General features: G+C 43.2%; 1 protein-coding gene across 2 annotated transcripts in view; it reads left to right on the top strand.

Annotated features, from left to right (window-relative positions):
* The window catches only part of DNAAF1 (dynein axonemal assembly factor 1), an 80,808-nt gene extending 65,106 nt beyond the window's left edge, over positions 1 to 15,702 (top strand). For both annotated transcript variants that reach the window (XM_068278614.1, XM_068278615.1), the window contains exons 11-13: positions 3,796 to 3,870; positions 11,035 to 11,356; positions 14,167 to 15,702. In XM_068278614.1, coding sequence (XP_068134715.1) covers positions 3,796 to 3,870; positions 11,035 to 11,356; positions 14,167 to 14,258 — 489 coding nt within the window. In that variant the 3' untranslated portion in view covers positions 14,259 to 15,702. The remainder of the gene's footprint in view (positions 1 to 3,795; positions 3,871 to 11,034; positions 11,357 to 14,166) is intronic.
* The last annotated feature ends 2,024 nt before the right edge of the window (positions 15,703 to 17,726 follow it).

Here is a 17,726-nt window from a genome sequence, read left to right as displayed (position 1 = left end):
GGGGCTGATTGATGAGTGGCAGTGACAGGGGGTGATTGATGGGTGGCAGTGCCAGGGGGTGATTGATGGGTGGCAGTGACAGGGGGTGATTGATGGGTGATTGACAGGTGATCAGTGGGTTATTACAGGGAAGAACAGATGTAACTAATGCACTGGCGAATTGATAAGGGGGGGTCTGAGGGCAATCTGAGCGTGTAGGCGGGTGATTGGGTGCCCGCAAGGGGCAGATTAGGGTCTGATCTGATGGGTAACAGTGACAGGTGGTGATAGGGGGTGATTGATGGGTAATTAGTGGGTGTTTAGAGTAGACAATAGATGTAAACACTGCGCTTGGGTTATGATCTGATGTCGGATCTGCGGGCGATCTATTGGTGTGGGTGGGTGATCAGATTGCCCGCAAGGGGCAGGTTAGGGGCTGATTGATGGGTGGCAGTGACAGGGGGTGATTGATGGGTGACAGTGACAGGGGGTGATTGATGGGTGATTGACAGGTGATTGACAGGTGATCAGTGGGTTATTACAGGGAAGAACAGATGTAAATTTTGCACTGGCGAATTGATAAGGGGGGGTCTGAGGGCAATCTGAGCGTGTAGGTGGGTGATTGGGTGCCCGCAAGGGGCAGATTAGGGTCTGATCTGATGGGTAACAGTGACAGGTGGTGATAGGGGGTGATTGATGGGTAATTAGTGGGTGTTGAGAGGAGAGAATAGATGTAAACACTGCGTTTGGGTGGTGATCTGATGTCGGATCTGCGGGCGATTTATTGGTGTGGGTGGGTGATCAGATTGCCCGCAAGGGGCAGGTTAGGGGCTGATTGATGGGTGGCAATGACAGGGGGGGATTGACGGGTGATTGACAGGTGATTGACAGGTGATTGACAGGTGATTGACAGGTGATCAGGGGGGATAGATGCATACAGTACACAGTGGGGGGGGGGGGGGGGTCTGGGGAGAATCTGAGGGGTGGGGGGGTGATCAGGAGGGGGCAGTGGGCAGGGGGGGAGATAAAAAAAAATAGCGTTGACAGATAGTGACAGGGAGTGATTGATGGGTGATTAGGGGGGTGATTGGGTGCAAACAGGGGTCTGGGGGTCTGAGGGGTGCTGTGGGCGATCTGGGGCAGGGGGGGGGGGGGAAATCAGTGTGCTTGGTGCAGACTAGCGTGGCTGCAGCCTGCCCTGGTGGTCCCTCGGACACTGGGACTACCAGGGCAGGAGGCAGCCTGTATAATACACTTTGTAAACATTACAAAGTGTATTATACACTTTGTATGCGGCGATCGCGGGGTTAACATCCCGCCGGCGCTTCCGTATAGCCGGTGGGATGTTGCGGCGGGCGAGCGGTGACAGGCGCCGGCGGAGGATCGCGTCAGGGATGACGCGATCGCTCCGCCCATGCCCCTACAAGGACCGCTGCCTTTGGGCATGAGCTGGTCCTTGCGGGGTCCACTTCCCGGCCGCCTCTGTGCGTTAGGTGGTCGGGAAGTGGTTAAAAGGAAATAAATATGGCAGCCTCAACATACCTCTAGCTACAGTTGTCCTTTAAGGTAATCTAGTGGGCCCTCTTCCCTTTTAAATTGTTCCTCCGTAGTCTAATAGCCCCCGTCTTTCCCCTAGCTCTCCATGGTAGTATAGTACCGCCTCACCACCCAAAATCTTTCCCTGGTAGTCTAGTTGCCCTCCCACTTTAAAGGATTCCTGGGTAGTCTAGTGGTGTCACCCCTTCTCCTTAACCCATTCGCATTCCGTCGTTTTCACTTGAGAAATGTTCACCTCCCATTCATTAGCCTATAACTTTATCACTACTTATCACAATGAACTGATCTATATCTTGTTTTTTCCGCCACCAATTAGGCTTTCTTTGGGGGGTACATTTTGCTAAGAGCCACTTTACTGTAAATGCATTTTAACAGGAAGAATAAGAAAAAAACAGAAAAAATTAATTATTTCTCAGTTTTCAGCCATTATAGTTTTAAAATAATACATGCCTCTATAATTAAAACTCACGTATTGTATTTGCCCATATGTCCCAGTTATTACACAGTTAAAATTATTTCCCTATCACAGTGTATGGCGACAATAGTTTATTTGGAAATAAAGGTGCATTTTTTCCGTTTTGCATCTATCACTACTTACAAGTTTAAAATAAAAAAAATATATAAATATTTCATCTTTACATTGATATTTAAAAAGTTTAGACCCTTAGGTAAATATTTACATGTTTTGTTTTTTTTATTGTAATGTTTTTTTTTTATATTAAACATTTTATTTGGGTAGTTTTGGGAGGGTGGGATGTAAACAAAAGGTTTATAATGTAAATGTGTGTTGATTTTTATTTTTTTTTACTTTTAGTTGTAGTATTACTTTTTGGCCACAAGATGGCGGCCATGAGTTTGTTTACATGACGTCACTCTAAGCGTAACATACGCTTAGAGAGACGCATGGGGGAGGTAACAGCCAGAAAAGGCGCAGCTTCCGAGAGAAGCTGTTGCTTTTTCAGCGGGGGAGAGGAATCAGTGATCGGGCACCATAGCCCGATTCACTGATTGCCTGGCTAACGAACCGCGGGCTGGGAGCGCGCGTGCACGCGCGCGATCGGCCTCGGTAGCGCGCATGGTTCCTGGACGTAGTTTCTACGTCCAGGAACTAAAATAGGTTAAAAGATTTCCTGATGGTCTAGTGCTGCACCCTTAAGTATTCTCTGTTACTCTAGTGGTAGCTACTTTGCCTTTTATGGTCCCTTGGCCGTCCAGTGGCATCCCCCCTTCCCCTGGGCCCTTGCTTGATGACGCCATCAGCCAGGACCTGGTGCTTGCTGATACTAGAGGCCAGCAGTACAAGGGAGAGAAATAGACATCCAACCACCACAGGAGTGAGCAGGTTGAGGTGTATTTAGCTCAGTCCCTCTATTGCCGCACAGTGCTGCTGCGGAAGTTGGTGGGGGGGAGGGGGGTTGGATTGGCAAATCCTGTTGCCTTTCTCACCTGTTGCCACCACTGATGAGCAAAAACTCCGCTTTTGTTTAAGCACGCCTGAAGTTTAACAAAAAAAAGTTAAATGAAGTAATGGTCTGCACATGCCCAGTTGAACAAAGCACTTTGTTCTACTGGGCATGAGCGAACCTTGCTTGCACATGCCCAGGATGGGAACTCAGCCATAAGAAACCTATTTGACTTGCTTTGAAATAGTTAGAGAGGGTCCCTACGCTAGATCAGTGAGCTGAAGGATGATACAGGAAGCCTCTGGGCCATTTAAAGGCTTCTCACTACTGATTGATGTAACTTTTTATTTGTAAAATTAACATTTTAAATGTCCTTGAAAGAGTAGGGATGATTAAAGATATGCAATATTTTCTGAATTGATGCGAATTTATGTAAATTTGTATGCAAATGAATGCAGCTTAAAAATGGACCAATCAATTTAAACCTAGGTTTAAATTGATTGGTCCATTTTCAAATTGCATACATTTGCATAAAAAATTGCATAAATTCGTAAGTATTTGCATATCATTGATCATCCCTATTAAAGAGCAACTACAGAACAGTATGACATGCAATTAAATATCTATCTCCCAATTCTTTATTGGCTATAATACAGTGTATTTTTTCTTTTTTTTCACATTCAAATTTCTAACATCTCTTTTATAGTATGCAATGAGTTTTATTAATGCCGTGGTTGATTTATACTGACAGTCTGTGTGGTGTAAATAGTGCCTTGTCGTCTGTTGTGATAAGTACTACATATAGCAAGACAAATGTGTGATAAAATAAATGTTAGTTCTCACTATTATGATTTAGGATTTGCCTGATTTGGAGGATGTGGATATTTGTGAACTCTCTGAAGATCTGCAGAATAATATTACTACTAAAAAGGTACTTGTATATACCAGAAATGCTGTATAAACACTACATTTTTATTTACAGTACAAGTTGACCTAAGTCCGTTTAAAAACGGGCTCTAGGTCTCTTCACGCTGCTGCCAGTCAGTGCGCGCACACCAGCCAGCCCGCCGCGCGCACCCGCACGTGCACCCACTAGATGCACGCACTTACACCCGTCCGCCGCATGTGCACCCGCTGTGCGCGCATCTGTCCGCCCTGCTCCTTGGCCTGTCATCCTGTGCCAACGGTCTGTACTGCGCCCATGCACAGTACAAAAAACCCACTGACACACAGCCAGGGACAGGAAGGATGACGCAGGGAAAGTTAGGGATTATTTTAGAGGATTCTTTGATAATGTCAGAAATGAAGATTTTCTCAGACAAAGATCACACTTGTACAGTGCTGCCAATAATTATTGATACCACTGGCAAATGTTTGACTTAAAGTTACTTTCATTCAACCAGCAAGTAATTGACAGGTGTCTCCCAAAAGATAAGACGATGTACAGGAGGCATTAATTTGGGTGGGGAAAAAAACATTTTTTAGCTTTTATTTACATTTGAGTAAAAAGTGTTGAGTCCAAAATTATTCATACCCTTTTCAATAATCAATAGAAAAGCCTTTATTGGCTATTACAGCAATCAAACGCTTCCTATAATTGCAGATCAGCTTTTTGTATGTCTCCACAGGTAGTTTTGCCCATTCATCTTTAGCAATTAGCTTCAAAATTTTCAGGTTAGAGGGTCTTCTTGCCATCACCCTGATCTTTAGCTCCCTCCACAGATTCTCAATTGGATTCAAGTCGGGACTCTGGCTGAGCCACTTCAAAACCTTAATGTTGTTGTCTGCTAACCATTTCTTTACCACTTTTGCTGTGTGTTTTGGGTAACTGTCATGCTGAAATGTCCACTAGTGCTCAAGGCCAAGTTTCTCTGCAGACTGCCTGATGTTGTTAAGAATCCTCATGTATAGCTCTTTTTTCATGGTGCTGTTTACTGTGATTAGGTTCCCTGGTCCATTGGCTGAAAAACACCCTGAAAGCATTAGGTTCCCACCACCATGTTTAACACTCAGGATGGTGTTCTTTGGGTTGAAGGCTTCTCCTTTTTTACGCCAAATAAAGGAAACTACATTGTGACCAAACAATTCAATTTTTCTTTCATCTGACCCTAATACAGAAGACCAGAAGGCTTCTTCTTTGTCCAGATGGACATTTGCAAAGGCCAAGTGAGATTTTGTTGTGTGCCTTATCTGGAGAAGTGGCATCCTCCTTGTTCTGTATCCGTGGAGCCCAGCCGTGTGCAGTGCCTGTTGGATTGTCTGCCGTGAGACATTGCCACTAGCAGAGCCCAGATGCACCAGGATGGCATTGGTGGTAATCCTTGGATTCTTTTTCACCTCTCTCACTATCCTCCGGGCCAGGACAGGTGTCACTTTTGGTTTCCAACGACATCCTCTGAGATTTTCCACAGTGTGGAACATCTTGCATTTTTAAAAAATACTTTGCGCTGTAGCTACTGGAATGTGAAAACATTTAGAAATGGCCTTCTAGCCCTTTCCTGACTTGTGAGCAGCCACAATACACAGCTGCAGGTCCTCAATGAGCACTTTTGTCTTAACCATGACTGTCCACACACTGCAGAGAGCTGCTGTTTTTCACCTGTTGAGTTGATTAAAACAGCTGTTCCCAATTAATCAGGGTAATTAGGATGCTTTAGAAAAGCTTGGACTATTTGGAATGGTATAGAACTTTGGATTTTCCCACAGACTGTGACAATTTGTGAAGGGTATGAATCATTTTTGACTGGATACTTTTTGCTTAAAGGGACTCCGAGCAGTGCCAGTGGGTATGCCTTTAAGCATACCCACAACTAATTAATTATATCCTCACACCTACCGGCATAATGTTTGTAATTATATCCCCCTGGGTTCCTTGTATTTCATTGCATGGAGCTGCCGACACTGAGGAAAGTGTCGTCCTGCATAATACAATGCTGAATAAGGAATCCAAGATGGCGGCCGCGATTTCGATCGCGAAAATAGCGAAAACTAAAAAGGCGTATCGTGGCGATTTATATATCAGTGGAAAAAGGAGAAAGCTTCAAAATGGTATGCATCTTTCCATAGTTACTGCACTGCTCGGAGTCCCTTTAAATGTAAATAAAAGCTGAGACTTTTTTTTCACAATAATGCCTCTTGTGCATTGTCTTATAATCTTTTCGGAGACACCTATGTCATTTCACATCAAACATATACTTGCTGGTTGAATAATAGTAACTTTAAGTCAAAATTTGCAAGGGGTATAAATAATTATGGGCAGCACTGTATAAGCGGTAAACACGCACATGTTTTTGAGCACATTTTTTCTTAACTATGCTAATATGGGCAAATGGTTTTTACAGTTATGCTGGGATTCTGGCAAATATAGTCATGCAGTTATTGTTCTTTCTACTTTCTCACATGGTCATACCTGACTGACCCACCTAGCAGCTACAACCAGAAGGGTGAGAAAGCAAGTTGTATTGCAGGTGCAAGCATGGAACAGTCATTCTGTCCACCACTTTGCTAATAAGCACAGTTTATATAAATGTATAATCATGATGGCTATTACAATTTGCCTTCTTTAGTTTTGGGGATCAGTAAGGGCTCATTCACACTATGTGCTGCGCTGTCAGTGTTGACGCATTGCACATAGTATGCAATCCACATGATAACATGAAAGTCCAAATGCTCTCTTAGACTTTCATGTTACCATTCACAGTACAGCTGTGCGTTGCAGTGAAGTAAAAGCAGGGGTTACCGCTTCACTGCACACTGCGGGTCAGTGCCGGAACACAGGCTGCCAGGCCCAGTAGAAACAGAGTAGAACAGGATGGTCCGCACCGATGTCTCCACAATCAAAAGTTTGTTCTGGACATATCCTAGTACAAATGAAAGCACATAGCTGACATGTTTCGGACCAAAAGTCCTTAATCGTAGCCCTGTGATTAACCTCCTGAGCGTTACACCGCTCAAGAAGTTTTGGCAGTTTGTGCCGGCCAGTCCCCCCAGAGATCTCATGCGCGGTAACCCTCTAGCTAGCACTAGGCTAGCTAGTACAAATGCCCGGCACCCTCTGATCACCGCTGCTTCCCTGTTAATACATTACCCAGCCTGGATCCAGCGATCGGCGCAGCCTCACCGCACAGCGTCGGTCTTCTCTATGGGGAGGATCGCACATGGCGTCATGCGCACACCCGATCCTCCCCATAGAGAGACCAAAGCTGTGCAGGGAGGCTGCGCAATCGCTGGATCCAGGGGGGTAATGTGTAAATGGGGGGATCGGTGGGGATCCAGGGGTGCCGGACACTCTTACTAGCTAGTCTAGTGCTAGCTAGAGTGTTTTAGGCCATTGGATCAAATTTTTTCTGCATGGGGGACTCCTGGGGCCACAGAGCGGTATGCCCGACACAGTGTTGGGCATACCGCTAAGGAGGTTAAGGACCTTTGATCCGAAACATGTCAGCTATGTGCTTTCAATTGTACTAGGATATGTCCAGAATAATCTTTTGATTGTGGAGACATCGGTGCGGACCATCCTTTTCTACTGTGCGTTTCGGTGTAAAGCGTCTGGGAACATTTTATTGCACAATTGCAGTTCTATTGACGCCTGTGATTTAACACACCACGATGTGCTTTTCAAGCAATGGGAACGCATGCACGAGATTGCACTCATGCAAGCGTTCTGTAGTGTGAATGAGCCCTAAGACTTTAACTGATGACAGATGCATGTAGAAATTGTATAAATCTTAGAAAATAACATAAGCAAATGTTCAATGATCACTGTTACGATTTATTAAATGTGGGGTTTTAATGCAAAAGTGTTTGTAGTGTACTTTTTTATTATTTGTTTTGTTTATTTGTTTAATCAAGTAAATATGAATTTTATATTTACTGTTTATAAGCAGAGGGCAGACCTCCTGCAGAGAGAATGATAGTACTGAGAATTTCAATTTATGGCCTGCTGTGAAATCAAATTAAGGCCAATGTAGATCAAGGTGGGATTCATTAGGTTGCTACACAGAATTCTGTCCCACTGAACCAAGTGTTAAGGGCTGTCTGTCTGGCAGATAAGTCTATGGACAGTTATGGACAGTTTTTTCCTCATTGCTTCCCTATTTGCAAATAAACAGAAGTGTTCATCACAATGGCTAGTGTTATGAATTCTTGCATAATCTTCACAAATTCAGATCAAAATTACAATTTCGAGGGTAATCTTGAAGTGTGCCTTCTTAAAACAGAAATTATTTGCAATTATTTAGATTGGAGTGAGCGTGGAGGTGTCCCACAGTGCATCACTGCTGTATATGCAAATCATCTCTTTGTTGTCCCTGATAGCTGAACCAAGGCTGGATTTATGCTTTTTGTGCCCCTAGGCCAAGTATGTTGGGGCTCCCCTTTCATGTGCAGCAGCGCCCCTCCCATTCCATGTGCAGCCCCCCCTTCCATGTGTATCATCCATGTACTGTAGCCCCTCCCATTCCATGTGCAGCCCCCTCTTCCATGTGTATCATCCATGTACTGTAGCCCCTCCCATTCCATGTGCAGCCCCCTCTTCCATGTGTATCATCCATGTACTGTAGCCCCTCCCATTCCATGTGCAGCCCCCTCTTCCATGTGTATCATCCATGTACTGTAGCCCCTCCCATTCCATGTGCAGCCCCCTCTTCCATGTGTATCATCCATGTACTGTAGCCCCTCCCAATCCATGTGCAGCCCCCTCCATGTGCAGCACCCTCTTCCATGTGTATCATCCATGTACTGTAGCCCCTCCCATTCCATGTGCAGCCCCCTCTTCCATGTGTATCATCCATGTACTGTAGCCCCTCCCATTCCATGTGCAGCCCCCTCTTCCATGTGTATCTTCCATATACTGTAGCCCCTCCCATTCCATGGGCAGCCCCCTCTTCCATGTGTATCATCCATGTACTGTAGCCCCTCCAATTCCATGTGCAGCCCCCTCTTCCATGTGTATCATCCATGTTCTGTAGCCCCTCCCATTCCATGTGCAGCCCCCTCTTCCATGTGTATCTTCCATATACTGTAGCCCCTCCCATTCCATGTGCAGCCCCCTCTTCCATGTGTATCTTCCATATACTGTAGCCCCTCCCATTCCATGTGCAGCCCCCTCTTCCATGTGTATCTTCCATATACTGTAGCCCCTCCCATTCCATGGGCAGCCCCCTCTTCCATGTGTATCATCCATGTACTGTAGCCCCTCCAATTCCATGTGCAGCCCCCTCTTCCATGTGTATCATCCATGTTCTGTAGCCCCTCCCATTCCATGTGCAGCCCCCTCTTCCATGTGTATCTTCCATATACTGTAGCCCCTCCCATTCCATGTGCAGCCCCCTCTTCCATGTGTATCTTCCATATACTGTAGCCCCTCCCATTCCATGTGCAGCCCCCTCTTTCATGTGTATCATCCATGTACTGTAGCACTGTTTCATAAATAACTCCCTAGGCCATCAGTTTCCCTTTTCTGTGTGCTGATCCCCATTTTCAGCTTCTCTTTTCCTATGTAGCATCCCCTCTATCATGTTCAGGTGCCCCTTTGGTCTGCAGCTGCCCAAGGCCCAGGCCTTTGGGGCCTTTCCAGAAATCCGACCTTGAGCTGAACACACCTCCAGATCCGCTGGAATGCAATGATGTGTCAGCTTGTTAATATTACAGAGCAAATCTAATCCAACATGCATACAGGCTGTTTTGGATTGGTTGATCCTCATCAGTGCATGGCATTGCATATGGCTATATTTAAAAAGTACCAAAAAGCAGGTGAAAAAGTAGTATTAAAAATATTTTGAGTATTTTCCTGCTTGCAGGTGGCTTAAAAGGCATTTTATTGATAAGGTGTGAAAATATCACCTAGGAGAAAACTTTGGAGAAAAAAATGAATTGCATATGGCCCCTCTGTCTACTCCTAACACTAACCTACCACTATCTAAGCCTAAATACGCTAACCTACTCCCACCAACTCCTAACACTAACCTATCTTATACCATCCACCGATATCTATGATGAAATCTCTTCTGCTTTTGGTCCTTCCAGTGCATCAGCTACGCTCATTGCCTCCCATGCCCAAACTGTCCACTGGGCGCCACTATAGCCACAATTACTATTGTGGTGTACGTGGCACCCAAGTTTCCCTTTGGTTGCTGGCACACACATTTCCTAGATCTGCTGGGGTTACAAAAATAATGAATACCAATGGGATTATATTGCAAAAAAAAAAAATCGCTCTTCTCTTTAATTGCACATAATGAGCTTAATCGATAGTAAACATACTATGCCAGTTCAAACAACCCCCTTCGGTCCCTTCAGCACTGAAGGGGGTATGTGAACTGGCCCAGTATGTTTATTATTGATTAAGCTCACTATGAGCAATTAAAGAGCAGCATTTTTGCAATATAATCCCATTGGTATTTGTTTTTTTTCATATGTTAATTGGGGTGCAATAGCACATATTGGTTGATGATTATTTTCCTGCTCAGGTTACCTCCCCATTGATCACTGCCTGCCTTTTTTTTTTTTTTTTTTTTTTTTAATAAGAAAGCTCTGACAGAGTCTAAATTCATCCCTATTTTACCTAAAACTCTAGTGGCACGTGGAACGATGGCAGACCAGTGCAAACAAGTCCCAAAAAGTAGCCATGTCTTCAGTGGGGATGTGCAAAATAATTCACCTTACTCTTCCACTGCCCTTGGAAACTGAGCCATGGAGGCCACTGTCCACCGATCAATTAGCAGGCAGTTAGTTAATAAACTGCTAGTAGCTTTGATTGGATAAACTTAATTCCAGGCCTCGGTCAGGGCTAGAATGCATGAATGTAGAATATTCTGCTCATCTCTATTCTGGCAATATTACAGATAGTCATTCCATTTTTTTATATGACATTCCCCAGAAGCAATTTCAGTGCAATAGGAATGCATCTCCCATCAGTTTATTAATGATGGATGATTATTTGGTGAGGCATTGTGTGCCATGACCCTTTATCACTGTGGAGATTCCAGATAGTCTCAGCAAAATGCCTATTTGAATACTCTGGCACTTTACTCAGTCAAATCCTGCTGTATTTTATTTCCTTGTAATATTTTAATATGCGTATCTGGCTTTGTAGCAGTCCTATCGACCGAAGATTGAAGTGATATCTGGGGACACCGATGACAGCGACGGCGAATGGGAAAAAGAAAATTTGATTGCAGAAACTGATGAGCATTTGCAGCCTACGCATCCGATACTAAACATGTTCAATAAGCCCAGTGATGTGCTGCCTAATAGAACAGACCATCAGCAAGAACAAGGAAGGGGGGAGAGCGAGCGGTTAAAACCAATAGGCAGAGCGCTCATCCAGGAACTGGAAGTCAGCTATGTAAGAGAGGATAACCGTGAACACCGAATTCATTCTCCAACTCTGGAATCCTTGAATGATCTGGTATCAGGTTAGTATGGGCATAATTGCCTGTGTTTATCACTCCTTACAGTGCGTTCTATTTTCTCTCAGCATCACTTTTGATGAGACTATATCAAACACCAAACTATGGCTTTAAAGGGAATCTGAAGTGAAAATAAACTTATGAGATAATGATTTGTATGTGTAGTACAGCTAAGAAATCGAACATTAGTAGCACAGATAGGAGTCTCATATTGTTTCCAGTACAGGAAGATTTAAGAAACTTCAGTTGTTATCTATGCAAAATAGCTTCTCTGAGCTCTCCGACTAGTTTAGTCAGAGAGCAATGCTATTTTCTGAAGCACTTCTCTCAACCTGTCTCTCAATGTTTCTTGTTTGTTTAAAGTTGACCTGAACTCTTGCACAGGACAGAAGGAAAACAGAGGAATGCCCCCTGTATGTATTTAGAGTTTTAGCCTGCCTTCCCCCTCATTTGTGTCTAATCACAAGTTGTAATTTGATCTCTCCCCGTGTCACATGACTGCCACGGCAGAGATGGCAGATAAGCTCATTTAAAAGCAGAGGATGTTAACAATATCTCTGCACAGGTAGGAACTGTGCAGGTTTATTTCAGGATTTGTATCCGCTGTAACAAAAACGAATGTGTTTTGTTTAACCCTCCTGGCGGTCAATTAAAGCTGCCAGGGGGCAGCGCAGCACTATTTTTTTTTTTTTTAATCATGTAGCTAGCCTAGCGCTAGCTACATGACAGCCGCTGTGCAGCGGCATCCCCCCACCCTCTTCGATCGCCTCCGGGATTTCCATTAGGGCATTCCCCGTCGCTATGGCGACGGGCGGGATGACGTCATCGACGTCGTGACGTCAAAGGGAGTCCTGATCCACCCCTTAGCACTGCCTGGCACTGATTGGCCAGGCAGCGCATGGGGTCTGGGAGGGAGGGGGGCGGCGCGGCGGGTAGCAGCGAATTGGCGCGGAGCGGCGGCGATCGGGAATTACAAGCAGCTAGCAAAGTGCTAGCTACACGTACAAAAAAATAAATTATGCAAATCGGCCCAGCAGGGCCTGAGAAATCGTCCTGCGCGGCATAGCCCGAACTCAGCTCGGGCTTACCGCCAGGAAGGTTAAAGGTTATTATTCTGTTGTGTATCTTTTTAGAGCAGAGAGGACGTTCTGAGTTCAGGTCCGTGTTAAGGTTTTTCTGCCAGGTAGTTCAAAGGGATATTAGCTCTGCTCTGTTTCATCATTTAAAATACAGAGTGTAATTTGAAAACTGCAAATATTAGAGAATGATGCAATGTTATATAAAAAAAAAAAGAAAAAAAAAAAAGCTATATAACGGAAAATAAAAATATGAGACTCCTTTTTTTTTTTTTGCTATTAAAGTTCTATTAATTATCCGTACACATACAATTTATTATATCATAAGTTTACCTTAAAATAAAAGACTGCAGGAGAGGTCAGAAAATCAGAAGTGTCCATAAAAAAAGCACTGCTTGGGCAGTTTACTCACTACTTGTCCGTGATGAAGACTGGGTAAATAGTCATTAAAATGGCCTTGCGAAAAAGACTTCGTTTTACAGATCTCTCCTCTGCAGAGTTATCTTGTCAGTCAGTATTTCACAGCTGATGTTACTTGTGCACACAGAGCAGACTTGCATTGTGTACCTTATTGCTATTCTGTTAAGATTTGACTGTTAAACCGCTGGGGATTAAGAGCAAGAAGCAGGTGCTTCAGCATTAGTCTTTTGTCTATGACAACATGTCACACATTACAACAGCACAACACGGGTGCGAATAAGCCTGGTGCTCTTATTTATTTTCTAAGAAAAGCATTGTAGCATGCGAGGTTATTAGAGATGACACAGTTTGAAGGTTATTACAGCTTAAATTCATTAAAAGTCTAATGCGGGACATGGGAATGAACTCTAAATAATGTATATGATGTAAGATCTGTCATTTGGCCAGTGACAGGACAGAGCGGAGCAATGTTAATGACACAGCCATGCCGGAGGCAGAGGTGGCCGCTTCACCTTCCAAATTAGGATTAGAAAAGGCCACAGATTTCACCAGCAGTTTTATATGAATCTGTGAATTTGTGTATAAGAGGTCTAACTCTACAAATATAGGTTCTGTTTGAGTTTTGCTTAAAAAGATATCTGCGGCGGGGAGGAGGGGGTCAGGGTTGTACTTACCTGGGGCTTGCCCCCCCTCCCCTCCCCCCAGTCTATTAGGTCCTTTGGAGTCTTCCTGTTCCCCTCCATTGTGCCGCTGTACCCGCAGACAGGTATACTAGACGTGGAAGTCACAGGCTACTGTGCATTCGCGGCACCTGCTCTATTGCGCATGCCTATAGTTGGTAAAGACTTAAACTGCACATGCGCAGAACACTTCTGGTCACAGGAGTGTGGTCTAAGAAGCGTGTGGCCAGAACCTCGGATGCACAGTCAAGATGTTTTGGAGGTGGCACACTGGAGGGGAATGGGAGAACCTGGGACCTGATAGACTGCGGGGGGCTGGACGAAAACCTAGGTAAGTAAACTCCCTACCTCCCCCCCCCCCCATCCCCCTCAGGTTTTCAAAACTTTGCAGCCAAGTCTACTGCTTTTAATTCAGGTTAGAAGAAGGTGTAATAATATGCTGAGTGACAGAACAAAGTGCTAAGGTTATTTACTGGGACTGATTAGCTACACTTTTTCCACTTCTAATGTGTACAATCATAATTGCAGAATATAAGGTGTGGAAACTGATTTTGTAAAGTTTTTGCTGTCTTCCAGTGTAATGAATTACAGTATGTATAACTTTTCAGTCCTTTTTTAAAATCATTCTCTTCATGTTCAGGTAAACTCAGTAGACAAAACAAGATGGCCGACAGTTCTTCGCCATCACTTGAATACCCAGAAGATGCAGAAGATGAGTATGGACTGGACTGAGACAAAAAAAGTAGAAAAAAAAGTTATTAATCTCCAACAATCTCAAAATAATTAATGAAAAAATGGTGTTGAGTTACTAATGTTCTAATGATCTGGAGGAGAGCATAGAACGCCGGAGGGATAAAAATAATCAGGAAAGGTGGACAGGTTTTCCAAAGAAAGGCACATTTTGCAATACTTAGGTTAATAATTCAGAATTTAGTGGTCATTGTTGAAAAGGTCAGCTAGTTAGTGTTTCTGCCTTTGCAGCTGCATACATACAACCACAGAAAACCAAATCTCTTCAAGCTATTAACAGACAATTTTTAAAGTCTCCAGTCCAGACTCACTGGACCTCTTATGCTCTCCAGTATTCCCCACTTGTCTTCAGCTCACTGCGAATATTCGTAAAACAACCCTTCCTAGAGACATTCATAAATAGCCACCATAATACACACACACAATATTCATAAATTCATAAAATTGGGAGGGTCGGTGAGCACTGCGCAGGTGCTGCCTGTGACATGCCTCTATGATCCCACAGTCGGGAGCGCATAGTTGTGACGTAGTGCGCAACCACAGAGTACTCCTGGCCGTGCATCACCTGGGCAGCGGCTGCGCAGTTCTCACTGATCCTCCCGACATTAGACCATAACGGAGGGAGACGGAGGAGAACAGGGGAGGTGGAGGGCATAAGGAGAGACTACTACACATGCCTACTCCTCCATTTTTTCAATTTTGAAGAGCGCCAAGGTATCCTTTAACCATATCTTGCCCCTAAGATTTGCCAAGATATTTAGAGTCTATTTCCACTAGGTGCCGAGGTCGTTTTCAATTTGGCCACAGCACCCGCACTGCCATGAAGCCACAGTTTGAATTACTTAGTCTTGTCATGCACGGCTAAAGGAATTGGAGTTCATGCTGAAGGAATCTGCAGCATGCTGTCCAGAATTGCTCCACAGTACAATATGGCTGACAAGCCATTACAGGAATAGGCAAAGTTTCCCCGACTCAGACACCGCATCTTATTCCAGAGTGGTTCAGTGGAAAAGTTGGTTTATTTTTGTTCAGTAGATAAGTTCTCCATGTGTGTGGTGTAGCTGTGTCACATACAACTATTACTCTTGCTCAGATGCTCACGGGAGGAACACTAAGGAGTTCTCTCTCTGAAACAACTCAGATTTTCAACTGCATTTACCTGGCAGAGCCCACAAAAGACTGCTGAAGGAAGGCACAGAAGACTCAAAGACAAAACTATTAGCTTGTGCCAAAAATCTTTCAATCTTCCATCCAGGGGAAAGCAAAGAATTCAAATGAAAATGCCTGGCAACCAGCAGAAGTTACAGAGCCCATATTCATATAATAACGTCAGTCGAGGAAAAGAATGTTTCCAGAGAAATAGATGTCATATGTCACAGGCATGACAGGATAATTACATGAATAAAGCTGAAGTTTGTGTTGTTTAGGTTTGATTTTTTTTTTGTTCTAAATAAAAGTCGACATCTTTTCTAGAAATAATTATTGTTTATGGTAGAAGAATTGATTTTTTTTTGTTTTAAATAAGTTGACTGTAAAACAACATATTTTCTGGAAATAATAATTATAGCACTGCCACATTTTCCACAGTGCTTCATCAGAGAATATCAGACAAATAACATTGCTAATTGTCTCTCATTGGGGCTCCATCTCTCTTGCACACTCTATGGCCAGTTTTGGTGTAACCTATTAACCTATCAGTATCCTTTTGGGATGTGGGTGGCAGAAAACCATGCAAACACTGGTTGAGCATACAGATCACACTAGGATAATGCCTTGGCTGGGCTTAGAACTAGTGACTACACTTGTACTATACTTTAACATGTTTAGGAAATAAAACACCACTTAAAAATGAATGGAACTACAAATTGGAAACTATTGTACCTATTGCTAGGTGCAAGTGTATTTAGTGTAACATAATATTTTAGGGTTATTTTCAGAAATGTTCTCATTTCAGCACTCCTCCCATTTATTCACCAATAACTTTATCACTACTTATCACACTGAAATGATCTATATTTTGTTTTTTTCGCCACCAATTTGTCTATTTTGGGTAGCACTTTTTGCTAAGAATTATTGTATTCTATGTGCATCTTAACGGGTAAAATAAGAAGAAAAAAAGATGATTTCTCAGTTTTCAGCCATTATAGTTTTAAAATAAAATGTACTTCTGTGGATAAAACTCACACATTTTATTTACCCATTTTTCCCAGTTATTACAACATTTATATTATGCTCCTAGTACAATGTATAGCAACAATCTTTTATTTCGAAATAAAGGTGTATTTTTTAGTTTTGTTGTTCATTTACACTTAATCACTAATTACAAGCCTTTATTTGCAAAAATAACAGTAATATACCCTCATGACATACATATTAAAAAAGTTGAGTCCCTAAGGTAACTATTTATGTATTTTTGTTTTAAATGTCACTTTTTTTTTCACAAGTGTTTTATTAAGGTAACTATGGGAGGTGAGGGGAGGTGAGGGGAGGTAAGGGGTTAATTAATGGGGCAATTATTTTTATCTATTTTTATTTAATGTATGTAGGTGTCTTTTCTTTTTGGCCACTAGATGTCTCCCCACTTTATTCCTATTTAAGTTTTTTATTTAAGTTTTATTCAAAACTTCTTTCTTTTACTGATGGCTAACACGGTACAATATTCTACTGCCACTTTATTCCTGTGTACTTTCACTTTCTCAAGGACCACTGGCATCTCATTGATGCTGATGAACATTGATCACAGGCACTTTGATTGGCTTTGGAAACACGTTCCCATTCACTGATCAGTGTACTAATGGGCGGCGACGGGCGAGAGCACCGGGAGGCACCGAGGGACGGAGCAAAAAGACGTCATACAGGTAAGATTGACCCTCCCCCCCCCCCCCCCCATCCGGCAAAGGTGTACTGGGAGATATCCGGATACAGCTATCCGGATATCTCCCGAATACGGATTTGAGCATCCCTGCTCCGTACAGCACTGAGGAAAATGTCAGCGCTATATAAATACTAAGTAATAATAATAACTATGCCACTCCAACAACTAGTTACATTTCATGTAAATATGCAGCTTGAATTTGGCCCAATAAAAATTGACAGGAGGTTATTCTGAGTGATCCAATTTGAAGCTGCATATAATTTACATGAAATTTGAATGCAAGGAATATTATTAGCATCTCACTGACCATCCCTAGTGACAACAAGCGGACCTTTATACACAGCTTACCTAGTATATGCTTCTAGGCAGCTATTTACAGCTTTTCAGAAGTGGTAAGTGCTCGCTGCTTAGAGACTGAAGAGTCACTGTCAAACATATTATATGTTGTGAAATCACATGCTGACTGCAGAACAGCTCTCATCAGTGGAGAGAGGAAATCTTCTCTGGGCAATTTCTTTCCTGTTTGAAAATGGTGTCATACGTTGTTAATTGGGACCATGTAAAAGGTACAAGTC

Source organism: Hyperolius riggenbachi, chromosome 1 (genome assembly GCF_040937935.1).
Source record: "Hyperolius riggenbachi isolate aHypRig1 chromosome 1, aHypRig1.pri, whole genome shotgun sequence".
NCBI classification, from domain to species: domain Eukaryota; kingdom Metazoa; phylum Chordata; class Amphibia; order Anura; family Hyperoliidae; genus Hyperolius; species Hyperolius riggenbachi.
This window is presented reverse-complemented; position numbering and strand designations above follow the sequence as displayed.